Raw genomic sequence first — 26,484 nt, 5'->3', positions numbered from 1 at the left:
TAGCCACGAATTCAGAACTGGCTCGAAGGTAGAAGACCAGAGGGTGGTGGTGGAGGATTGCTTTTCAGACTGGAGACCTGTGACCAGTGGTTTGCCACAAGGATCGGTGCTGGGTCCATTGCTTTTCGTCATTTATAGAAATGATTTGGATGTGAACATAGGAGGTATCATTAGTAAGTTTGCAGATGACACCAAAATTGGAGGTGTAGTGGACAGCGAAAGAGGTTACCTCAGAGTACAATGGGATCTTGACCAGATGAGGAATGGGTTGAGGATTGGCAGATGGAGGTTAATTTAGATAAATGTGAGGAGCTGCATTTTGGAAAGGCAAATCAGGGCAGGACTTATACACTTAATGGTAAGGTTCAAAAAGACCTTGGAGTGCAGGTTTATAGCTCATTGAAAGTGGAATCACAGATAGCCAGGATAGTGAAGAAGGTGCATAAGTATGCTTTCCTTTATTGATCAGAGTATTGAGTATAGGAATTAGAAGGTCATGCTGCGGCTGTACAGGACATTGATTAGACCAATGTTGGAATATTATGTGCAGTTCTGTTCTCCCTCCTAGAGGATGGATGTTGTGAAACTTGAAAAGATTCACATGGATGTTGCCAGGGTTGGAGGATTTGAGCTATAGGGAGAGACCGAGCAGTTTTCCCTGGAGCGCAGAGGCTGAGGGGTGGCCTTATTAAGGTTTATAAAATCATGAGAGGCATGGATAGGGTAACTAGACAAAGAGTTTTCCCTGGTTTGAGAGAGCCCAGAACTAAAAGGCATAGGTTAAGATTGAGAGGGGTAAGATTTAAAAGGGAACTAAGGGGCAGCTTTTTCACGCAGAGGGTGGTGTACATATGAAATTAACTGCCAGAGGAAGTGGTGGATGCTGGTATAATTACACCATTTAAAAGGCATCTGGATGGGTAAATGAATAGGAAGGTTTTAGAGGGATATGGACCAAGTGCTGGCAAATGGTCCATCTGGTCGGCATGGATGAGTTGGACTGAAGGGTCTATTTCCATGCTGTACATCTCTATGACTCTAAGTTACTGAATATTTGCAGGGTGAACCATGCTGTATTCACCATTTCTGGTGCTTGGGCGCCATTCAATTTAATTTTTTTCTTTTGACTTTATAATGTTCTGAAACAAGCTAGGTAGTAGCTTGCTAGGCCAATTCAAAGGGCAGTTAAGAAACACTTGTTGTGTGTCTGGAGTTGTATGTAATCCAGATCATGTAATGAAAACAGATTTCCTTCCCAATGGGAAGTATATAGGTTTTAATAGCAATTGCAAATGGTTAACTAGTCACCATTAGAATAACAGTCAATTCTGGACTATTTATTGATTTCAAATTTCATAAGAGGTCATCATGGGATTCGAACTTATGTTTGCAGAACTTTGGTTTGTGGCTCCAGATTACTCATCCAATGACATTACCACTACACATTATCCACATCATCTTCTGCATGGCATTTCTGAATTGTAAATTTTCTATTATGATCTACTGTAATTTAACTTCTTAGTTTTTCAAATCAACTCACCCTATTGTAAGTGCGCTCATATTGAAAAAATGTACCAAGGTTCATCAAGAAGCCTTAATTGGCCAAAAATCGATGCTAAGCCAAATCAGATATTAGGAAGGGTGACTGAATGTTTCATTTTAGATTTGAGTCTTAAAGGAGATGACAGAGAGAAGCCTAGCAAGGGCATACAAGGATTAGGATCTAAACAGTTGAAGGCGTGGTAACTGACAGTGAAGCAAAGGGCTGGGGTACAAAAGAAGTCAGAGATAAAGGAATGCAAAGTTTTTTTGGCAGGGGTTTTGCAGTTTGGAGGATACCTGATAAGAAGAGAAACCACAGAGCTAGTACCATAAAACATTTGGGAAATTAACAAGGAGGGGTGTGATGGATGATCAGAATTGAACACTTAGTAGAACATGGACAGCAGAGTTTTGGATGACCAGTCTTGAAACCAAGAGCCATGTTTCTATTAACATAACTCACCAAAGGGGAACCAATATCTGCTGACACACCAGATTTGAGTCTGTAAAGTAACAGAGTGACCTCCTGAGATGTCCGCCTGAGAACAGACACTATTTCCTACAAAAAAAGGAAAACATGAAAGTCTGAGTTATAACCAATGAGTTAAGTAAACAAATATGCATAAATCAACATTAGAAATGAGTTTCTGCTATTCTACACACTATTGCCTCAACAGCACTCTGAGCATCCACATGGAAAAAGAAATGATCAGTACCCCACCATGCTTATTCCCTCAAACTAGATCTGTTTTAAAATGCTATACTGAGATAGTTTTTTTTCTCTACTAGTGATTATAGAGATTGGGAATTTAGCAAAACACATCATGTGAGATGACACAATGTCTATGCTTTTACTAATCTTAGAAATGCTAGTTCAAACATGACATGCACATTCAATACTTGGTACAAAGCATTTACACATTCCAGAACTCTGAAAATAAGGCCTGTTCTAACTTAGAAGAACAAAGTTCGCTGCATTTCTAAAGACCATCTGAATCCAGTCATTACATTATAGTTATTCATTTCCTTTCATGAATCATTTTTTAAAGAACAGAGAAAGCACACAGCTTGACTACGTATCCAGCTGAAAACTGACTGAACAGAGTAAAATAACGATGCTGGAGGAGCAACTCCATGAGCTGTTGCAGTTTACAGGCATTTTTTTCAGATTATCATTAATATTTAAAAGGAATTTTTCAAAAAAGGTACTTTTTAATATCTTCAAAAGGCAACTATTCAAATGGAAGTTTTAATTTAAGCTTTCTAATTGAAACATATTCAATATGAGAAATGTCTAAAGGTGTTTCACAGCTGGGCACAGAAAATGGATGCGTGTGCTGAACCTGGAGAAAGTGAGGACTGCAGATACTGGAGAGTCAGAGTCAAAAAGTATGGCGCTGGAAAAGCACAGTCAGCCAGGCAGCATCCAAAGACCAGGAGTGTTAACATTTTGGGCATAAGCCCCTCATCAGGATGCTGCCTGATCTGCTTTTTTTTTTCCAGCGCCATTCGTTTTGACTCTGGTTGCTGAACCAGGAAAAATGACATTACTGTGGTGATAAAGAGCTTGATGACAAGCTGGGTTTTGAAAGAATAGTTAAAAGAAGGTAGAATTTTTTTGAAAGGGAATTCTAAAAGCGAAATTCAAGGAAAAAGTCATTGGACAAAGAGAGAAAGTCAGCATCAGAATAATGAGTTTTTGAAGAGTCATATTGGTATGGGGGAGCTTCCAGACATGGGACTGACCAATACCATTAAAATCAGCATACTGAGAGGTGGACAGATAAATACGTATTCATGAGAATGTCGATGATAGAAGTTACTACAGGACAAGACATGAGTTAGAATTTCAGATACCTTGACATTTAAAAAGGAATGGGCAATGAAGGAGGCTTTTGGCACACTGGCCTTCATCAGTCAGGGCACTGATTACAAAGTTGGGAAATTATGTTGCAGTTATACAGGACATTGGTGAGGCAGCACTCTGAGTACTGTATTGTGTTCAGTTTTGGTCACCTTGCTTATGTTATTAAACTATAAAGAATGCAGAAGAAATTTATAATGATGTGGCCTGGACTCAATGGTCACAGTTAAAGGGAGAGGTTGGACAAGCTAGGATCTTTATCTTCAGACACTATGGGGGGACCTTATAGAGGTGTATAAGATCATGAGAGGCATGGATAGGGTGAATGCACTCAGTCTTTTTCCCAAGGTTGGGGAATCGAGGACTAGAGGGCATCAGTTTAAGGTTAGAGGGAAAGAACAAAAGGGAACCTAAGAAGCAACTTTTTTTTTTACACAGAGGGTGGTACGCATATGGAATAAGCTGCCAGTGGAAGTGGCTGAGGTGGATATGTTAACAACATTTAAAAGGCAATTGGACAAATACATGGATAGGACAGGATTAGAAGGATATGGGCCCACTTCAGGGAAATGGGATTAGCATGGACCAGTTTGGGCCAAGGGACCTGTCTCTGTGCTGTAGGACTCTATGATTCTATGAATGGAATTGGAATAGTTGAGTCTTAAAGGGACAAAAGATGTGAAAAATTTCAGTCATGGAAAGCTTGGAGATTTGACAAATATTTAAGAGCATGGAAACACCTGAGTTGTCGTTAGAAGCTATGGAGGGGGTTCAGCGCAATAAACATTCATGTAGAAGCTGATCCTGTGGCATTTTGACATGATTGCTAGGCATTGTGAAGCTTGGTTTTGCTTCATTTGGTCATATCAGAACTAACGATTGATGACTGACCTGATGTGACTATCTGACATTAAGGTATCTATTAGGATTTGGAGCAGAGGATTGATGGGGGTTGGGAAAGTGCCTAATTGAAAATTGAAACTCTATTTCTCAAGGATATTTTGAGCCTCATTGGAGCAATGTAGAAGATAGAGTGGTGAGCGGGACACAGAATTAAAAGGCCAAATTATTGAAAGCTTAGTCACACTCACAGATTGAATGGAGGTATTTAATAAAGTGGTCAGACAATATGCAATTATTCTTGAAGACGTAGAAAACCATATCATGTGCAGAAAGTGCAGCATTCTAAATTGAAAATGGAGCAAATAAATAATTGTTTTGCTTGAAAGGAATGTATGATCCCCTGTAGAGAAGAAGGGGAGCCGTTAAGGGGACTTTTGTTGTATCTTTTTCACTTTCATGTTAGGGTGCTGTTGGAAAAGGAGTTGGGTGTTGAATGATGGAGGCGCAAAGCAGTATGTTGTGGAGGGAATGGTCACTTCAGAATGGTGAGAGGGAAGAAGAATGGTGGCATTCTGGATGTAGAAGGTTAGTGGGGTGAGGATGAGGACAAAAAGATACAACCATGTTCATCCACTTTATTGAAGAAACAGGAAGCAGTGGTGACAACAGATACCATGGAAATGGAGAATCCAAGCAAACAGGCTTAGCATTTATAGAAAACAGGATGGTAAGAAATGTAATCTAGGGTGACATGAGTGTCAGTGGGTTTATAACAGATATTGGCTGCAAGCCCATCTCTATAATAGAGATAGCAAAGCAGAGTAATAGATGTTAAGACAATTTGAAGATGGTCTATGTAAAGGAAAGGGAACAATGGAAATTGGAGGTAAATATGACATTTTCCAGTTCAGGACAAATAGACAAATCAGCGCCAACACACTCAATGTGAGAGAAAATGGACTGACATAAGGGATCCGAGTAAGATGGGCACGTACAACATTTTACAGAAATGCTGACACAGTGAGAATCCATGTGGAAAGTCGCAGGACACTTTTAGTTGGAGGGAATTAAAGGAGTCAAAGGATGAATTGTTCAATGTAACAAAATGGTCAGTGAGTCAGAGGAGGATGGTGACTAGTTAAAAAGTTGAGTGCTTTCAAACAGAATGAATAGGAAGGAGTTTTAGACAAAGAGACTGCCCAGGGTGACAAGGGGGTCAGCTAGAGCCAGGAGACGGTTGATACTGGGATCGTGAACATACATCAGAAGAAAATAGAGAAGGAAAGGTAAAATAGATAAGAATAAATAAATCCAATTGGGAAAAAAAGAAACCTTGGGTTTATCAGGAAGGTGCTACTCATGGAGAGTAAGGTAACAGAAGTAGGCTGTGAGCAGCTGGTAGGACCTTAGCTTTAGTAGCCTGGGGCGGGAGAGGACAATCTCCAGATCAAATGAAGTCAGTCTGAGTAACAATGTCTTGACATTTGAATTGTAATCCAGGGGCGGGTGAGTCAGAGCTTGTGAGAAAGTTTGTCATGCTTTATGATAATCCTGTGTTTAAAAAAAATTACTAGACTTCCTATTCCTTCAATAGCATCTTCCAAACCCAGAAACTTTAGACACATGGGAACACTACAACCTGCAAGTTACTCTCCATGCCACACATCATCCTGACTTGGAAACGTACTATCTCTGGGTTAAAACCCTGAAAAACCTTCTCCTGAATAGCACGGTTGGTGTGCCTACATCCCAAGGACTTTGGCTGCATCTTTTCAAGGGCAATTATGCATGGCTAAAAAAATGCAGACCCAGCCAACAATGCACAAATCAAATGAATGAACAAAAATGAAGCCCTATTACAAGCAATAAACACTGTACAGTCTAATCCAATAAAATATTAGGAGCATTTCTTTCAATTACAGAATTAAACTGACAAGATTTGACTCTGCTCACAGGTCTTTAATTAACATGCATATTCAGGTGATTTCCAGGTCATTCACTGATAAATTAAATACTTCTACAATTCTATTCAAAATACATTGATACAGTTTCGCAGCAAATTATTTACATTATTCAAAAATTAGTTTATACAATAAACTATATTATTTCCAGTGTAACGTACCTGTTTTGACAGCCCTTTCAAAGAGATGTCATTCACCTGCATTATCACATCTCCAACATTAATCTTCCCACTCTCTGCCGCTGGCTGGCCAGCAAATAGTTTCTTTATTTTTACTGCATTTCCATTGTGTTCAGGAAATCCGTCATTGCCTTCAGTAAAACTAAAACCCAATCCAGAGGAATTTTTTATTAACTTCACTTTAAATATGTCACCTGTAAAAGAAGAATGAAAAATATTTTTTATTTGAAATGATTCAATATATCATTTTGCAGAGTGAACTAAACAGAATGGACAATAGTCATATAATTAAAAAACAACACATATTAAAATGTCATTCAGGTCTGATCCTGCTCTTTCAGAAGCAATCCCTTTAGTCCCACGCCTGTGCTGTTTTCTTCAGGTATTTTATCAGAGATCCATCGGAAGGCCATTTTTTGTATCTTCACCCACAGCCAACTAAGCAGTGCATTCCAAATTCTAAACCATCACTGTATAATTTTTTTTCCTTCGAGTTGCCTCTAGTCCCCTGTCAATCATCATAAATGTATATCTTTAGTGATCAGCCCTTCAGCGACTGGAAACAATGTCTCCTCACATACATTAATTAAATATTTCATGATTTAAACAGTTCCATAAAAACCTCTTCTAATATTTTTTCTATCAACAACTCCAGCTTCGCCAATTTATAATCTCATCACTGAGAACCATGCAAGTAAATTTATTTTTTACTTCCTCCAAAGCCTTCACATTCTTCCCAAAATGTGACATCCAGAATGTAAACAATACCCCAGCAGAGGCCACGCTGTTGTTTTGTTTGAGTTTCTCAAATTTCCTGGTTTTTGTACTCCATGTATGCTCATGTCTTCATTTTCCATTATAACATGACTGGCCAGATTCAAAGATTTGTGCCTAAATGCTCCCCAGTTCTCTCACATACTTCAGAACTGTACGACTGAGCTTGAACTATCTCTCCTCATTCATCCTTCCACAGTGTACCACCTTACATTAGTTTGCTGTCAATTTCAGCTCCAAATTTTCCACCCATTCCACCAGCCTGCATTATTTTGTATGCTATCAAACTAACATCCTCCCTCTTTATCGCATAAATTTCAAGCCATGTTCAAACTTTGAAATTGAGTCCTGTAATCCCAAGTTCAACTCATTAATATATAGCATAGACAGCATTAGTCCAAGTAGTAAAACACTTAATTTTTTTGACTGAAGTAGCATTTCCTCAAACAGTCATTCATTATAATTCTGTTTTTTATCCTTTAGACTATTTTGTATCCTCACTGTAATTACTTCTTTTATCCCGTCAGCTTCAAATTGCTGACAAGGCTAATGCATGATCCTTGTCAAACGTCACTTCAAAATCCATATACCATTTCGAGATATCCTTACAGGGGTGGTACAGTCTTTGTTTTTTAAATTCATTCATGGGATGGAGGCATTACTACCTAGACAAGCATTTAGTGTCCATCCCTAATTACCCAGAGGGCAGTTAAGTACCAACTACATTGCTGTGGGTCTGGAGTCACATGTAGGCCAGACCAGGTAACAATGGAAGAGTTCCTTCTCCAAAGAACATTGATAAGGCCAAGTAGGCTAGCCTTAGTGGCTAGGATAAAAACCCAAATGGCAGATATGGGGTAAACTCCTGTTCAGTCAAGGTGAAGGAAGGGATTGTGAAACAAGTAAAGAAACAAAGGTATGTCGAGAGTTGGTGTAAATGGAAATATATCTGTTGAACACAAATGATAGAAAATCATTAGGGGCTTATCATTTTAATCCTGAACCAGCAATGATAACTCTTGCTCCTCATGCTGAAGCTATTTAATTCATCTGGTTGTCTCTCCATCCAGAGAGATGTTTGTATGCCATGTGCAAAACCTTGGTAGATCAGGGAAATTACTTTTTAAACTGGGCCTTTACTTAAGTTGGCTACTCATCCCTGGTCAGAAGGCAGCCACGTTACTGTCATCCCTGCCACTGGAAAACCTCTCCAGCAATGTGAACACATCAGGAACCCATCCTATTCCAGCTCTTTGACATTCGACCCCCACCTGCCACGCAAGCTGCTGTCTCATTGCCAGTAAAGTTCTGCCAATGGTTCATAACAATGACTGTTTAGTAAAGCTGGGAAAAGTTGGAAATGGTTTTGACCAAGTGAAAGAAGGAATGGTGCCAAATACAAAAAAAAGGAACAGTCTGTGATAGGACAGTGCTCAGGTGAAATTAAAAAACCATAGGTTTCTTGGTGCAAGACAAAGGAAGTGATTGTGAAACAAGTAAAGAAACAAAGGTATGTCGAGAGTTGGTGTGAATGGAAATATATCTGTTGAACACAAATGATATAAAATAATAGTGGTATACACACACACACTCCACTGCAGAGATTGGTTTTCTGCAAAACATCACTTTGGTCAATGGCTATTCTTGAAGGCAAGTGTAGGATGTTCTAAAATCTCTATCTCTGACATTGTGAAATGTGGCATCCAATACTCACGGTTTTCTCTGGTGTCTTTGCAGACAGATTGTTCAGGAAATACAATATTGAGACATTCCTTCAATCAATTTCACAAGAATAGGTTTCACCCTGAACTCATAAAACCAGAGAATTCCCACAATGCAGAAAGAGGCCATTCTGCTCGCCAAGACTGTACTGACGCTCCAAAGAGCATCCCACCTCAACCCACCCTATCCCCAATAACCTTGGATTTCCAATGTCTAACCCACTTAGCCTGCACATCCTGGACACAATGGGACAATTTAGCATGGTCAATTCATCTAATATACACATCCTTTGGATTGTGGGAGGAAACCAGAACACCTGGCAGAAACTCACATTGATATGGAGTGAACATGCAAAATCCACCCAAGGCCCAATAAGGTTTTCTTTTCAGAAATGGAAGATGGAGCTGAGGAGCCCTCTCCTCCAGGATTCTTCTCCACAATTGACATGATGAAAAGAACCTCTCTAATCCAGTCACTATTCAAACAGCTCCAGTAGAGTCTACAAAATAGCAGCAACTGTATGTGGCAGTTCAAAAAACTGGCATTACATGCTAAATATAATTCTTCAGTTTGTACGTTTTATTGTGATCAAATAATAGAAACATCACAGGAAAGTGAACTCATGGAACAGGACAACTTCAAAAATAATTTTCTCTTGGGATTGAGATGTGTGGAAAAAATTCTCTTAAAATGTCTGATACAATGGAAAAACATGCTTGCTTCCTTAAAAGCATATTTTTAAACTTAGCCTCAGTAAAGTATCACTTTATTGCACCAGCATGAAATTTTCCATTTTCAAGAGCCATATTCCAAGCTAATTTTCTCTTCCTAAGCCAAACGTAGTGACCAAAGTGGCATTCCACTTGAATCAGCTACAGGACACAATACAGTAGGGGCCAGAGACTATTCTTGTTGACTATGGTTTAGCTGTCTTTTTGGAAAAAATCTGAACAATTAGGGGTGCCTACGAGTGTTGCTTACAGTTTAGTTATGTCTCAACAATCTTAAACATCACAGCTCCTTACCATCATTGATGGAAGTACAATCTTTGGCATTTGAGGACATGATTTCTGGGACTACTTCTTGTTTGTCAGCTGATTCACATGATGTGCTTTGATTGGCTGCACAAGGTGGTGTGCACTGTGGTGTGACAGGAGCATGAACGCTGGCTGCAGGAAGCTGCCCCTTCTCCACTAGCAGATTGACAACCTGGAGAGAAGGATATGCTAAGTACATTTTGATTAAAATTGAACTTCAATGCATTCATAAGTGTGACAAGAGAATTTAACAATTCTGTTGGTTATAGAGCTTGCTTCTACCCTTACTTTGTGCTCACCACTCCACGTATAGTTAGTACTGTCAATTGACTTCAAACAGTTGGATACATCATCTGAAAATAGGGTTTCTATAAAGTTGCAATATATTCTGGTTCATTGGAATACAATGTTAAATGTTTGAAAAGGCAAGGAGCTTTGCAGTCACCAAGTGAAAACTCTAAACAAAATGTCATACTTCAGGCTGCCTGAACAGTAGTTTGATTTAAAGCACACCACTTAATAACAATGAAGAAAGAGAACAAAGGATGTCAGAAAGTATAACTACCTCTGTAGGGCTTGCAAGACAAAACAGTAAAACGCTTCCGAGAAGCACTGTTAATCTACTTACAATACATGGATTGCAATGATTCAAGAACCTTCTTAAGGGCAATTAGGGATGGGTACCAAATGCAGTCACAGCCAACAACACCACATCCCGCGAACACATTTTTAAAACTCTTAGTGTCTAAATTGACAATATTTGTGCAGAAAAATCGGAATCAACCAGTAATGTAAATTATACAGGAATACAAAATATAAAATTAGAAACGGTGATCTGAACCCAAAATTCACAATGCTTCAAAAGAATGTGCACAAAGAATACTTCCTGAGAAAATAAGTACCATAGCTAAGACTTTAAAAAGGTTTTCACAAAAGTTCCAGTCATATGAAATATCAATGTGCTGCATAATAATCAACATTTATTTATCTTGCAAGCTTCTTAGTCAGATATTCATGGGGACCACTGCTTTTTAAATAAGTAATTAGTGACACAGTATTACACTTTGATAAGAGTCAGTTCTAATGACTCATCATGCTGCAGAAAATTAGGCTGCTAGAGTCATAGGGAGTCATATAGAACAGAAACAGACCCTTTGGTCCAACTAGTCCACATCAACCATGCCCCCAAACTAACCTGTCTCACTGCCTCCATTTGGCCCATATCCCTTCAAATGTTTCCTATTCAAGAACTTATTCAAATATCCTTTAAGCATTGTAACTACACCTGCATTCACCACTTCCTCTGGCAATTCATTCCACATACCTCTGTAAAAAGGTTGCACCTGAGGTCCCTTTTAAAATTTTCACCTCATCTTAAAAGTATGCTCCCTAGTTTTGAACTCCTCCACCCTAGGGAAAAGACCCTTATTTATGCCACTGATGGTTTTATAAACCTCAATAAGGTCACCCCTCAAACACCAGTGAACCAGTGAAAAAATTCCCAGCCAAGCCAGCCTATTTTTATACCTCAAACCCTCCATTCCTGGCAACATCCCAGTAAATCTTTTCTGAACCCTCTCCAAAGTAATAATATTCTTGGTATAGCAGGACGATCTGAACTGCAGAGTACTCCAGAGGAGGCCTCACCAACATTCTGTCCAAACTCAGCATGACCTGTCCCAACTCCTTTTCTTGAAAGTCTGAGCAATGAAGGCAAGCAAGCTAAATGCTTTCTTAACCATTCTGTTTACCTTTGACGCACATTTCAAAGAATTACGTACCTGAATTATCCACTCCCAGGTCTCTATGTTCTTCTACAACAGTACGCTGGGTCCTATTATTAACTGCATAAGTCCCGTCTTTCTTTGTTTTACCAAAATGCAATACCTTGAATTTATTCAAATTGCACTCCATCCTCCACTTCTCAGCCCATTGACCCAATTGATCAAGATCTCTTTGCAATCTTTGATAACTGTCCACTATCAGAATCAGGAGCTCAAATGCTGCCCAATAATCAGGATAGTTTATTTTATCTTCAGTTACAGATTAAATTATAGTGGCTGAAATGGGGTTGTACATACTTGTCCTGTGCTCCTTAGAGTCTCCACAGCCTGCTTATGAGTTGCACCTTCCAGACAGATTCCATTCACAGAAAGAACGCGGTCACCTAAAAGTGAGTCAGTAAATGTTTAGTGAAAAGCAAGGAATAAAACTGAACTTGGATCTTCTACTGTTATATGGCAATGAGTGACTGCTGAACTTGTGCCAAAGTAAACAATCTGCCATTACAAAGATAATCCTGTTAAATCACTACCCCAAAATTACTATAAAACTGTTAACAAAGTCTGCCTGAGCAAACAAGTCTAGGCTCGCTATCAAACGGACAGGCAATGAGATCAATTCCAAAGAAAGGATGGGCTGCTCATGGAACAAGATCATGTCAGCAGCAGCTGTTCCATCAAGAACTGGGAGGAATTGGTTGCCTTTACCTGGTAAAGGTTTGCAAATTTTCAGACTTCAACAGAACTCACGCTAGTTTGTAACTGGCAAGGCATTAGAAAGGCACAACCGGTGGAATTTCTGAGCTAGCTTGGGGATACTCCCACCACATGGCATTTGATGTTATGGAAGAAAGGAAGGTGGATGGCAGCATTCCACATTATGCCAATATCAGAAAACAGCAGCTATAAAGAACACAGGTGGAATCACAGTGCAACCACGTTCCACATCAAATTCCAGAAGCAGGTCAGAAAAGCACTCGCTCATTTCACCGCACAGTGAGTCAGAATTTCCAGGCCATCATCTCTATTAACAATGTTACATGGGGCTTCATTGTAAATACATGTAATGAACTTCAGATTTCAAAAAGGAAGAAATTGTTGTCAAACCCATTGAATTTTGTTGATCATTTCTGAAGGGGAGAGGAGTCTATACATTTGAATTTTACACATATGAAATAAAGTAAGAGAGATAAAAAGAATGATTAAAAATTTAGCTAAGATAGGACATGAGAAGAATTCACTGTTCTTCCTTGAAATAGCACTGCAGAATTTTCCAAGGGCCAGACTGAGCATGGGTTAACTGCCTACATCACGCATTAAATTACAATACTCCCTCAGTACTACAGTGAAGTATCTTGCTCAAGTCCTAGGAATGAAGGATGACTTGATGTGCTTCTGACTTGGAAGTGAAGGTGTAATCATTGAGCAAAAGATATATGGTTAAAATATCCATTCTATGCATTTATAGCATTCAATAAATTGTCCGACTTCAACACGAGATACAATGGAGTCAGTATGTGCACCAAGCATTGGGATTTCTCTTTTAGGATTGTTTTGTGCCAGGCCAATATAGTGTCATATCGTCCCCACTGGTTCCACTTTAGAATGGCCTCTCCCACTCTCCTACTGATCCCCTCACCACCCATCCTGCTCCCCAATCACTTCAGCACCTCTCTGCTCCATCCTTTCCACTTGCAGCTTCTCTTGCTTCCTCCCTCTTGCTATTCCATTCTGAAGCCTTTGTCACTACAAAGCTGTAGGAAGCAGCGGAGGCAAGTTAATGATATAGAAGATGGTATCAGCAATAACATTAGCAAATTTGCTGATGATACTAAGCTGGGTGGCAGGGTGAAATGTGATGAGGATGAGGAGATTACAGGGTGACCTGGACAAGTTAGGTGAGTGGGCAGATGCATGGCAGATGCAGTTTAATGTGGATAAATGTATGGTTATCCACTTTGGTGGCAAGAACAGGAAGGCAGATTACGACCTCAATGGAATCAATTTAGGTAAAGGGGCAGTACAGAGAGATCTGGGTGTTCTTGTACACCAGTCAATGAAGGTAAGCATGCAGGTACAGCAGGTAGTGAAGAAGGCTAATAGCATGCTGGCCTTCATAACAAGAGGAATTGAGTATAGAAGCAAAGAGGTGCTTCTGCAGCTGTACAGAGCCCTGGTGAGACCACACCTGGAGTACTGCGTGCAGTTCTGGTCTCCAAATCTGAAGAAAGACATTCTGGCTATTGAGGGAGTGCAGCGTAGGTTCACGAGGTCAATTCCTGGAATGGCGGGATTACCTTACACTGAAAGACTGAAGCGACTGGGCTTGTATACCCTTGAGTTTAGAAGACTGAGAGGGGATCTGATTGAGACGTATAAGATTATGAAAGGATTGGACACTCTGGCAGCAGGAAACATGTTTCCGCTGATGGGTGAGTGCCGAACCAGAGGACACAGCTTAAAAATACGGGGTAGACCATTTAGGACAGAGATGAGGAGAAACTTCTTCACCCAGAGAGTGGTGGCTGTGTGGAATGCTCTGCCCCAGAGGGCAGTGGAGGCCCAGTCTCTGGATTCATTTAAGAAAGTGTTGGATAGAGCTCTCAAAGATAGTGGAATCAAGGGTTATGGAGATAAGGCAGGAACAGGATACTGATTAGGAATGATCAGCCATGATCATGTTGAATGGCGGTGCAGGCTCGAAGGGCTGAATGGCCTACTCCTGCACCTATTGTCTATTGAAGTTGGGGACAATAGCGTCAGTGGGCTGAAGTGAGTTGGAGGTGGGAGTTAGTATATTTATTTTATATTTTTACATTTATTTTAAAACTGGTTTCCTTTACAGATAAGATTTCAGGAATGTACAGCATTGCAGGGTACTAACAGGATCAAACTTACTGAGGAGTAAAGTCATGCAAAATGTAACTTTTGCAGACCAGAATACGACAATCTGATTTACTTAACACTGACTTTTTTATTACACTCTCCAGGGATACAACAATAATAATTACATGAGGAATTACTGTACTGCACCAGCATGTACAAAACAGATTGCTAAATCATCCAAAAATTTATTTTAATCAAAAGTGTACCTCTACAAATACCTTAAACAAGCCACAGAAAACAATTCACAAGTGATCGTCACTTGTGTTGTGGCTTTACAGGATATCAGTGAGGCCACTTTTAAAATACTGCGTACAATTCATAGGAAGCATATTGTTAAACTGGAGCAAGTGCAGAAAAGATTTACAATGATGTTGGCAGGACTGGAGCATTTGAGTTACAGGGAGATACCGAATTGGCTAGGGTTATTTTCCCTGGAGCATCGGAGAATGAATGGTGACCTTATAGAGGTATGTAAAATCATGACGGGCATGGATGAGGTAATAGACAACATTGTTTTCCGAGAGTGGGGCAGGTCCAAAATTAGATGGCATAAGTTTAAGGTGAGAGGGGAAAGATTTAAAAAGGACCTGAGGTGTAGTTTTTTCAGGCAGAGGGTGGTGCATGTATGGAATAAGTGGCCAGAGGAAGTGGAGGTGGCTGGTACAATTAAAACATTTAAAAGGCATTGGTTAGGTACATGAATAGGAAGGATTTCGAGGTATGTGGGCCAAAAGCTGGTAAACGGAAATGTCTGAGATGTCTGGTTGGTGTGGTCCAGTTGGACTAAAGGGTCTGTTTTCCATGCAGTATGACTCCATGACTATTATTTGTGTGCAAGTGTACATGGTTGACGGGGTGCCACTGTTTAAGAAAAGTTGTAAGAACAAACCAGGGAATTATAGACCAGTGAGCCTCACCTTGATGGTGGGCAAGTTGTTGGAGGGAATCCTGAGGGACAGGATGCACATGTATTTTGAAAGGCAAGGACTGATTAGGGATAGTCAACATGGCTTTGTGCATGGGAAATCATGTCTCACAAACTTGATTGAGTTTTTTGAAGAAGTAACAAAGAGGATTGATGAGGGCAGAGCAGAGGATGTGATCTATATGGACTTCAGTAAGGCGTTCGACAACGTACCCCATGGGAGACTGGTTAACAAGGTTAGATCTCAGGATACAGGAATACAGGAAGAACTGGCCATTTAGGCACAGAACTGGCTCAAAGGTAGAAGACAGAGGGTGGTGGTGGTGGAGGGTTGTTTTTCAGACTGGAGGCCTGTGACTAATGGAGTGCTACAAGGATCGGTGCTGGGACCAATACGTTTTATCATTTATATAAATGATTTGGGTGTGAGCATAAGAGGTACAGTTAGTAAGTTTGCAGATGACACCAAAATTGGAGGTGTAGTGGACAGCGAAGAGGGTTACCTCAGATTACAACAGGAGCTTGATCAGATGGGCCAATGGGCTGAGAAGTGGCAGATGGAGTTTAATTCAGATAAATGTGAGGTGCTCCATTTTGGGAAAGCAAATCTTAGCAGGTTTTATACACTTAATGGTAAGGTCAGAGGGAGTGTTGCTGAACAAAGAGACCTTGGAGTGCAGGTTCATAGCTCCTTGAAAGTGGAGTCGCAGGTAGATAGGATAGTGAAGAAATAATTTGGTATGCTTTCCTTTATTGGTCAGAGTATTGAGTACAGGAGTTGGGAGGTCATGTTGCAGCTTTACAGGACATTGGTTAGGCCACTGTTGGAATACTGCGTGCAATTCTGGTCTCCTTCCTGTCGGAAAGATGTTGTGAAACTTGAAAGGGTTCAGAAAAGATTTCCAAGGATGTTGCTAGTGCTGGTGGATTTGAGCTACAGGGAAAGGTTGAATAGGCTAGGGCAGTTTTCCTTGGAGCGTCGGAGGCTGAGGGGTGACCTTATAGAGGTTTATAAAATCATGAGAGGCATAGATTGGATAAATAGACAAAGTCTCTTCCGTGAGGTGGGCCAGTCCAGAACTAGAGGGTATAGCTTTAGGGTGATAGGGGAAAGATATAAGAGAGACCGAAGGGGCAACTTCTTCACGCAGAGGGTGGTACATGTATGAAATGAGCTGCCAGAGGAAGTGGTGGAGGCTGGTACAATTGCAACATTTAAAAAGCATTTGGATAGGTATATGAATAGGAAGGGTTTGGAGGGATATGGGCTGGGTGCTGGCAGGTGGGACTAGATTGAGTTGGGATATCTGGTTGACGTGGACAAGGTGGACTGAAGGGTCTGTTTCCATGCCGCACATCTGTAAGACTCTACAAATGTGTGATTATTTCCATTTGTTCACATAGCTCTGTCCGAGTGGTCAATACAACCACAGGGAATCGCCTAATCTTTGAACTAAAAGATATTTTGGAAATTTGGTCGTTGGACAGTTTGAATAGTTATTAAAAATTGCAGACTTTAGTTTTGTGAAAGAAAACACAAACTTTTTAAACAGATATACATTAGGTTACAATCTAGAAAAGGCAATTTAAACTGAATTTATTCACTTATAGAGTCTTATCATCATGTATAAACAATTTACCTTTCTTAATACGTCCATCAGCTTCAGCTGCTCCTCCTGGTATAATGCCTTTCACATAAATCCCACCATGTCTCACACTTGTGTTAATACCACCCTAGAGAAAAAGACTGCATATTCATATGATGCAAGGTACCCCCAGACAGTGACTAACCTATGAGAATATTGCAAAACATTATTTTGTTTTACAAAGCATGACCTTATAGTTTGTTGGTACCAAAAGCAGAATTATGAGGAAAATCACAAGAGACCATAGGTTAGTGCAGTGGGCAGATAGGACTCTCAGTTACTGCAGAAAATTGTGAATTTGTGCAATTTGGGAAAACAATAGCAATATTCACTAAAACACTAAAAGCATTTAATAGAGGTATATTCAGAGATTGAAGTCTACAAAAACAAAGATTTTGAAAGGTGGGAGTGAAGACTAAAAGTTCTATCTCGAAAGAGAAATTGTACATTGACTTTCTTCATGGGGGGTGTCATAAAATATATGATCAAGCAACTCATATTGTACATTGACAAGAAATTCCTCAGGCCTTAATTGGAGTACAGCTCCAGCTTAATCATCTCTTCATAGGCAGGATATCAGAGTCATAGAAATTGTACACTTAAAAGGCAATAAAATCAGATTAGATATTACAGTTATGGCTGGTTCATTGGTTTGTTTATGTTCCCACTGTATCAGAGAAACTTTAAGAAAGGAAATAAAATTAGGCAATGGTTTGAAAGGTTCATTTACAATTGTAATCTCATCCTATGGGCTGGTATGTTTTCTGGCTGTTATTTTATAATAGATCGTAAGATAACTGAGGAATCTTGCTGCAGTAGGCCTTTCAAGTCTGCAGCTTGCACTACTGTTCCTGCCTGAAATCACTGGCAATATCAGAGACAGCATAACTGTGCTAACGGTGTGACCAGGCAACAATAAAACCCATTTCACACCAAGGGTCAGTCCATTGACACCTGTTCAGGTTGAGCACGTCTTGGGTATCTCTGTCCAGCCAATGCCCAGGCAACAGAAGGCCATGGAAAATCAGCTAGTGCAAGTTTCCAATGGATTTGTAAAGTAAATGAAATGACAGATATTTCTGATGCTTTTGCATATGATTCTGTTATCCTGTCATTTCTGAAATTTATCATATTGAATCTAAACTTAAATACTTTAATATTAATATTTCATAGAGAAAGAGAGTGTTGAAAACCTTGCCAAACAGTACCGTGACACTAATGCCCAAGCTGTTCTCTATTTTTGACAACTCCACTTCAAAAATATCTCCCGGCTTTAGCAAAGTGCTTTGTTTAGCTTCAGGAAAAGCTCTTCTTTTCACCTTATCTGCTACAGAATCCTATATGTGAACAAATCAAAATTAGTGTATAAAGCAATACTGAAAGTACAATGAGATTTGATCTGTGTTTATGAACTGTCCAGCGTACTGTTTCAGTTCAGGGATATTATTTCTCCAATATTTTGAAACATACCCTTATAAATATTTAAACCCCCTCCTGACAATGCATAACAAAGTTAAAGCTTCAATTTTACAGACTGTGCAATACTAAATTTCTACAACTGTATAGTAATGTCATTCTTTCTAATGATTATTTTTTAAAAAATGCATACCTAATATAAAAAATAGTGCTGCAGAAATGTTCTTGTTGCAAAATCAAAGCAACCATTCGTTATCTAATCCACTGCTGACCAAAACCCTCTCAAATTATATGAGACACTATTACATGATGGGATCTAGAGAGAAGGGAGTTGTGTGGCCAAAATTAAAAGGGTCAGCAAGTGAGTCAGAACACTTTAAGGCACAAGGAAGTTTGGCACAGTTGGATTGCATTTATTTTAATGAAAGGAGAGGGCAGCACAGTGGTTAGCACTGCTGCTACATAGCGCCAGGGACTCGGGTTCAATTCCAGCCGCAGGCGACTCTCTGTGTGGAGTTTGCATATTCTCCCTGTGTCTGTGTGGGTTTCCTCTGGGTGCTCCGGTTTCCTCCCACAATTGAAAAACGTGCAGGTTAGGTGAATTGGCCATGCTAAAATTGCTCACGGTGTTCAGGGATGTGTAGATTAGGCACATTAGTCAGGGTAAATGTAGAGTAACGGGGAATGGGTTTGGGTGGGATAATCTTTGAAGGGTCGGTGTGGACTTGTTTGGCCGAAGGGCCTGATTCTACACTGTAAGGATTCTATAAGTCTGATGAACAAGACAAAGATGAGGACACAAACTAAATCATAGGGTTGCGATGTCATTGTTGTCACCGAGACATGGTTGAGAGAAGGGCAGGATTGCTAGAAGCTCAATATTCTAGGCTATAGGGTCTCAGGGGAGACAGGGAAGGAGGTAAGAGAAGAGGGTGTGTTGCAATATTGGTCACAGAATCAACTACAGGAGTAAGGAGGGATGACATCTTCAAAAGTTCCTCAAATACATGCAAACTTTAAAAACCAAAAATGAGTAATCACATTGTTGGGAGAGACTTAAGGGGCTTATGGTTCAAAAAGAAATAAATGAGCAGATGTGTAGGCAAATGTCAGAGAAGTATAAAAGTAACTGGACGGTGATAGTGGGGGATTTCAGATCCCCAACATTAACTGGGGAAGTTAAAGTGTGAAAGGTGCAGAAGGATGGAATTCTTGAAATGCATCTAGGAGAGTTTTTAAAGCAAAAGAGCAGATGGCCCTGGATTTAATTTTAGGTAATGAAGCCAGGCAAGCGGTTGAAGCGTCAGTGGGGGGCATTTTGCAAAGCATAAGCATAGCTCCATTAGATTCAAGATTGTTATGGAAAAGAGCAAGGATGGGCATGAAATCAAAAGAACTAAACAGGGGAAAGGCCAATTTAAAAAAAGATCAGATACGATTTAGCCACAGTGGACGGCAAACAGACACGTTTAGCTAAATCAGTATCAGAGCTGTAGGACACATTAAAGATGGAAATATGGAGAATACAGGGCCAACGTGGTTCTAATAAAGATAAAGGGTGGGGCCAACAAATCCAGTGAATCCTGGATCTAGAGGAATAGACAGGATTGGATAAAGAAAGAAAGGAGGGCTTATGGCAGTTATCAAGAGCTCAAAACAGTAGAAACCCAATCGGTGTACAGAATGTGTAAGGGAGAACTTAAAATAGAAATTGGGAGAGCAAAAAAAGGGGGCATGAAAGGATAGTAGGAAGCAAAATAAAGTTATTATTCAAGTACACTAATTACAAGGGCCATAGATACAGTAGACAGGAAGACTTTTTCCCCTTGATGGAGGGATCAAAGCCATGGGGGCATAAATTTAAGGAAAGGTGCAGAACGTTTAGTGGAACTGTGAGGGTGATGGGAATCTAGAACCCACTGCCTGTGAGGATGGTAGAGACAGAAATCCACATAACATTTGAATAGATGTGCACTTGCAATGTGAAGACACACAAGGCTATGAGCCAAATAAGATCAGAAACAATAGGACAGCTTTTAGTTCAGGATGGCTGATGGAGCTAGTATTGAGAACCATTGTGATTGGAAATAAAGATATAATGAAAATTTTAATGTACATTATAACCAAAGAAAATCAAACAGGAAATTAACTTAAAAGAAAAATCTGTTGCTACAACTAGGATGGACAGAAATGTTTGCAATATGCTGTTTGCATACTGACACAATGAGATATTGGGGCAGGTGGGGACTGCTGGGAAAAAGGCAAACTGACCAAAGATGAGAAAAATCATATTCACCTTTTTTGAACTTTGTTGCTCTTGACTGCTAGAATAGGTTGCTTCATCCATGTCAGAGTCACCTCGGTCCGAGCAATCTGTCTCTTTAGGTGTTTCGACATTAGTACTGTTTAACGGCCTTGCACTGTCCAAAACATTTTGAATCATGTCCTGCCTCAAATCCGTTAGTGCAGAGACCTCTTCATAATCAGTACGTTGTGGTGTTCTAGAGGTAGTTCGATTTCTGTAAAAACCATGTACTTGGCTTTGTGAAAGCCCTGCACTTTCAGTTCTAGAGTCCTGGGAGCTCGTACTTCCTCTTCGTTTCTCCTCAGGTGGAACAGAAGTTCTTACAGGAAGAGTTCTATGATGACCGGATGATCCATTATGCTCTTCTGAAGATGACACTTCTTCATAGTCCCGCCTTCCTAAATTCCGACAAGGGCTTCTAGATTTGTTCCTTGTTCCTTTTTCCGTTCAGAGGAGATGCATGTGAATAAAATAAAGTCACACTGTTTGAAGTATCAAACTATAATCCTATGAAATCAGTTTCACAATTGAAGTACTGTCACTGTTACAAATTTAAAACATAAACAGTGTAGGCTCTTTCCTCATTATGTGTAAATAGGAGGCTCAGCAACCCTGTTTGATCAGACAAGGCAAATTTTTGCTATTTAAAATCAGCTGGATATTGTGAAGTCAGCTAGAGCAATATGTATTGACCACTTTGCTGTCCTACTCAAATACCAAAATATCAAGCCCATCTTTTCTTTCTGTGAAATAGTGTTGAACTTCAGAGTTGGTCATCATGTCTGTGGAGATGAGTTCATACATAAAACAGAAAATACTGAAGATACTCAGCAAATCTGTCAGAATCAGTGCAATGAGAAACAGAGTCCAGTACGACTCGCCCTCAGAACTGAAATATTGATAGGTTGTGTGAATGGGCAAAAGCTTGGCAGAGGAAGTTCAAAAGAGGAAAGTGCGAGAGTATAAACATTGATAGGAAATGTTAAAAGGCAGACTATTATTTAAATGGAGAAAGACTCCAGAAAAGTGCAGCACAAAATGGATCCAGGTTTTCTTTTGCGTGAAACACAAAGTTAGTGTGGAGGAGCAGCAAATTAATTAAGGTGGCAAAACAATTTTTGCCTTTACGGCTAGAGGCTTCGAGTTTAAAACTGGGGAAATCTTACGGCAATGGCATAAGGTATTGGTAAGGTCACACCTGGAGTACTGGCATACAGTCATGGTCCCCAGATTCAAGAAAGGATGGATTAGCATTGAAGGCTGCTCAAGATAGATTCACTGGATTGCATTCCTGGGTTGTAGGAGTTTGTTGATCAAGAATACTGATCAATTGCAGCAGCAGGAGCGGTGAGAGTGCGGACCAGGGGGCAGCCGGGAAGGTAAGTTTCCCTATTTTAGAATTACCTCGTGATTAGACGGAGCGAAAGCTCAACGGGTGTAGGCATGGACACGAGGATTGCTGGGCACGTGAACTGCTATTATCGAGCTATGTCTAAACCAGAGACATTACAGCGCGTAGTGTCTCCCATCTATCCTCCTCCTCTAACCAAACAAAAAAGACCATATGTGGAGGGTTGGTAAGGTACGGCTTTTTTTTTCATTTATTCAACCTCTCTTGGCAATTTAGAGCAGAGGAGATGGAGGCTATGGCAGTTACATGCTCCTCTTGCAGAATATGGGAGGTAAGGGTGACCACTGACTTCACTTGCGAGAAGTGCACCCAACTCCAGCTCCTCACAGATCGCATTGGGGAACTGGAGCTGGATGAACTTCGGATCATTCGGGAGGCTGAGGGGATGATAGAGAGGAGTTGGAGGAAGGTAGTCACACCTAAGTTACAAGATAAAGTTGGCTGGGTGACCATCAGGAGAGGGAAAGGGATTAGCAGACAGTACAGGGAGCCCCCATGGCCATTTCCCTCAATAATAAGTATACCATTTTGGATATTATTGGGGGATGGGGGTGCGAGGGAGGACCCACCAGTGGAAAGCCACAGCAGCCAAGTTTTGGGCATGGAGTCTGGTGCTGTGGCTTGGAAGGGAAGAGAGGAGAATAGGAGAGTGATAGGGATAGGAGATTCTCACCGTGGGCAGTATGGTGGCTCAGTGGTTAGCACTGCACCAGGACCTTTTCCCATAGCGGAAATGTCTATCACAAAGGGGCATAATTTTAAGGTGATTGGGGCAAGGTTTAGGGGAGATATCAGAGGTAGGTTCTTTACACAGAGACTGGTAGGTGAGTGGAATGCACTGCCAGTAGTGGTAGTAGAATCAGATACATTAGGGACATTTAAGCAACTCTTGGATAGGCACATGGAAGATAGTAAAATGAAGGGTAGGTAGGTTAGTCTGATCTTAGAGTAGGAAAAAAGGTCAATAGACAATAGCTGAAAATGTGTTGCTGGAAAAGCGCAGCATGTCAGGCAGCATCCAAGGAACAGGAGAATCGACGTTCCTGAAGAAGGGCTTATACCCGAAACGTCGATTCTCCTGTTCCTTGGATGCTGCCTGACCTGCTTCGCTTTTCCAGCAACACATTTTCAGCTCTGATCTCCAGCATCTGCAGCCCTCACTTTATCTCAGTAGACAATAGACAATCAGTGCAGGAGTAGGCCATTCTGCCCTTCAAGCCTGCACCGCCATTCAACATGATCATGGCTGAGCATTCCTAATCAGTATCCTGTTCCTGCCTTATCTCCATAACCCTTGATTCCACTATCTTTGAGAGCTCTATCCAACTCTTTCTTAAATGAATCCAGAGACTGGGCCTCCACTGCCCTCTGGGGCAGAGCATTCCACACAGCCACCACTCTCTGGGTGAAGAAGTTTCTCCTCATCTCTGTCCTAAATGGTCTACCCCGGATTTTTAAGCTGTGTCCTCTGGTTCGGCACTCACCCATCAGCGGAAACATGCTTCCTGCTGCCAGAGTATCCAATCCTTTCATAATCTTATACGTCTCAATCAGATCCCCTCTCAGTCTTCTAAACTCAAGGGTATACAAGCCCAGTCGCTTCAGTCTTTCAGTGTAAGGTAATCCCGCCATTCCAGGAATTGACCTCGTGAACCTACGCTGCACTCCCTCAATAGCCAGAATGTCTTTCCTCAGATTTGGAGACCAGAACTGCACGCAGTACTCCAGGTGTGGTCTCACTAGGGCCCTGTACAGCTGCAGAAGCACCTCTTTGCTTCTATACTCAATTCCTCTTGTTATGAAGGCCAGCATGCTATTAGCCTTCTTCACTACCTGCTGTACCCGCATGCTTACCTTCATTGACTGGTGTACAAGAACACCCAGATCTCTCTGTACTGCCCCTTTACCTAAATTGATTCCATTGAGGTAGTAATCTGCCTTCCTGTTCTTGCCACCAAAGTGGATAACCATACATTTATCCACATTAAACTGCATCTGCCATGCATCTGCCCACTCACCTAACTTGTCCAGGTCACCCTGTAATCTCCTAACATCCTCATCACATTTCACCCTGCCACCCAGCTTTGTATCATCAGCAAATTTGCTAATGTTATTACTAATACCATCTTCTATATCATTAACATATATTGTAAAAGCTGCGGTCCCAGTACTGATCCCTGCGGTACCCCACTGGTCACTGCCTGCCATTCCGAAATGGAGCTGTTTATCACTACCCTTTGTTTCCTATCAGCCAACCAGTTTTCAATCCAATCTAGTACTTTGCCCCCAATACCATGCGCCCTAATTTTACTCACTAACCTCCTGTGTGGGACTTTATCAAAAGCTTTCTGAAAGTCCATGTACACTACATCCACTGGATCTCCCTCGTCCATGTTCAGAGTTACATCCTCAAAAAATTCCAGAAGATTAGTCAAGCATGATTTCCCCTTCATAAATCCATGCTGACTCTGTCCTATCCTGTTACTACTATCCAGATGTGCCGTAATTTCATCCTTTATAATAGACTCCAGCATCTTTCCCTCCACTGAGGTCATACTAATTGGTCTATAATTTCCTGCTTTCTCTCTCGCTCCTTTCTTAAAAATTGGTATAACATTAGCCACCCTCCAAACCTCAGGAACCAACCCCGAATCTATCGAACTCTGGAAAATAATCACCAACGCATCCACGATTTCCCGAGCCACCTCCTTCAGTACCCTGGGATGCAGACCATCAAGCCCCGGAGACTTATCAACCTTCAGACCTAACAGTCTCTCCAACACCAAATCCTGGCAAATATAAATTCCCTTAAGTTCAGGTCCTTCAGCCACTGTTACCTCAGGTCGGCACAACATTGAAGGCCAAAGGGCCTTTACAATGCTCCATGTCATAGTTAAACAGGTTAGGCCTTTATTTATTTGAATTTAGAAGAATGAGAAGTGATCTGACTGAAATTTACACAACCTGACGGGGTTTGACAGTTTAGATGTTTAGAAGGTGTTTTCACTCGTTGGGAAATTTCAAACTAGTGGACATAATTACAGAATGAGGGGACACTATTTTAAATTGGAAATACAAAGACATTCCTTCAGTCAGAGCAGCTGATGTCTGGAATTCCCTGCCCAAAGAGATAAAAGTAATCACACAGGCCTTTTTCTTTGAAATATCGAGGAGTTAAGGACTATGAGGAGTTGAGGCAGGAGCAGATCAGCCAAGATCTTATAAAATGATGGGCATGTTTGAGGGGCTGAATGGCCTACTCATGCTATCATTGTTTATGTTCCTAACTTCTCCATCGTCAGCTTAATGGCATTCAGTGACAAGTGGCATAATTTGGAGTGAAGTCTACTCATAATTAGTCTTTAAATAGAGTTATATCTGTGTATTTGTTCTCAAATGATGACTCGGCATGGGAGAAGCTCGAATCATGAAAGCTTTGTTAATTCATTAGCTCTCACTGCTTTAAAATGCTGACACTTGTAGCAGTCTAAAATCTCTGCCTTAATGCCAGTGTAAATTCTACACGAAGGTTCAATTCAAAATACAGAAATTATAGGATTAATTGGGTAGCTGCCAAATCCAATCCCATTGCCAACGTGCTGAACATATGAAAAATATGAACTCCATTTTTGCGATACAATACTGCACAGCTCTTCCTGGTTATTGTTCATCATTAATCATTCTTGTTGAGGAAGTACCCAGAGGGGTACTAATATCCTGGGTGGGAAATTTGCTAGTGCCATTCGGGTGGGTTTAGGCTAGCTCAGCAGGGGGATGGGAACCTGAGGTGTAGTTGCAGTGCACAGGAGGATAACAGTAGGGAGGACAGGGACAGGATTGTGCTGGCAGACAGCAAGCTGGTTTGAAGTGTGTCTACTTCAACGCCAGAAGTATCCGAAATAGGGTAGGTGAGCGTGCAGCATGGACAGTTACCTGGGACTTCGATGCTGTGGCCATTTCGAAGACATGGACAGAGCAGGGTGAGGAATGGATGTTGCAGGTTCCAGGGTTTAGATCTTTCATTAAGAACAGGGAAGGCGGTAAAAGAGGGGGAGGTGTGGCCTTGTTAGTCAAGGATAGTATAACGGTAGCTGAAAGAACTTTTGACGAGGACTCATCTACTGAGGTAGTATGGGCTGAGGTTATAGGCCTCCGCAGAGTTCCAGGGAGGTGGAGGAGAGGATTGGCAAAA

General features: G+C 40.9%; 1 protein-coding gene across 9 annotated transcripts in view; it reads right to left on the bottom strand.

The window, feature by feature from the left end:
• The window catches only part of ptpn13 (protein tyrosine phosphatase non-receptor type 13), a 265,898-nt gene that overhangs the window by 94,658 nt on the left and 144,756 nt on the right, over window positions 1-26,484 (bottom strand). For 7 of the 9 annotated variants that reach the window (XM_043695917.2, XM_087985860.1, XM_087985871.1 and 4 more), the window contains 7 exons: window positions 20,873-21,318; window positions 18,354-18,497; window positions 17,155-17,248; window positions 12,004-12,089; window positions 9,911-10,094; window positions 6,372-6,583; window positions 2,006-2,101 (listed from right to left, as the gene is read on the bottom strand). In XM_043695917.2, the coding sequence (XP_043551852.2) occupies window positions 2,006-2,101; window positions 6,372-6,583; window positions 9,911-10,094; window positions 12,004-12,089; window positions 17,155-17,248; window positions 18,354-18,497; window positions 20,873-21,318 (1,262 nt within the window). The remainder of the gene's footprint in view (window positions 1-2,005; window positions 2,102-6,371; window positions 6,584-9,910; window positions 10,095-12,003; window positions 12,090-17,154; window positions 17,249-18,353; window positions 18,498-20,872; window positions 21,319-26,484) is intronic. The other 2 variants (XM_087985857.1, XM_087985873.1) reach the window with 1 other exon arrangement.

The sequence above is a fragment of the Chiloscyllium plagiosum genome, unplaced genomic scaffold, assembly GCF_037043375.1.
Source record: "Chiloscyllium plagiosum isolate Xiang-an unplaced genomic scaffold, Cpla_swu_hap1 HiC_scaffold_1, whole genome shotgun sequence".
Lineage (NCBI taxonomy): Eukaryota > Metazoa > Chordata > Chondrichthyes > Orectolobiformes > Hemiscylliidae > Chiloscyllium > Chiloscyllium plagiosum.
The sequence above is the reverse complement of the archived record's forward strand: the minus strand, read 5'-3'. Positions and strand labels throughout refer to the sequence as shown.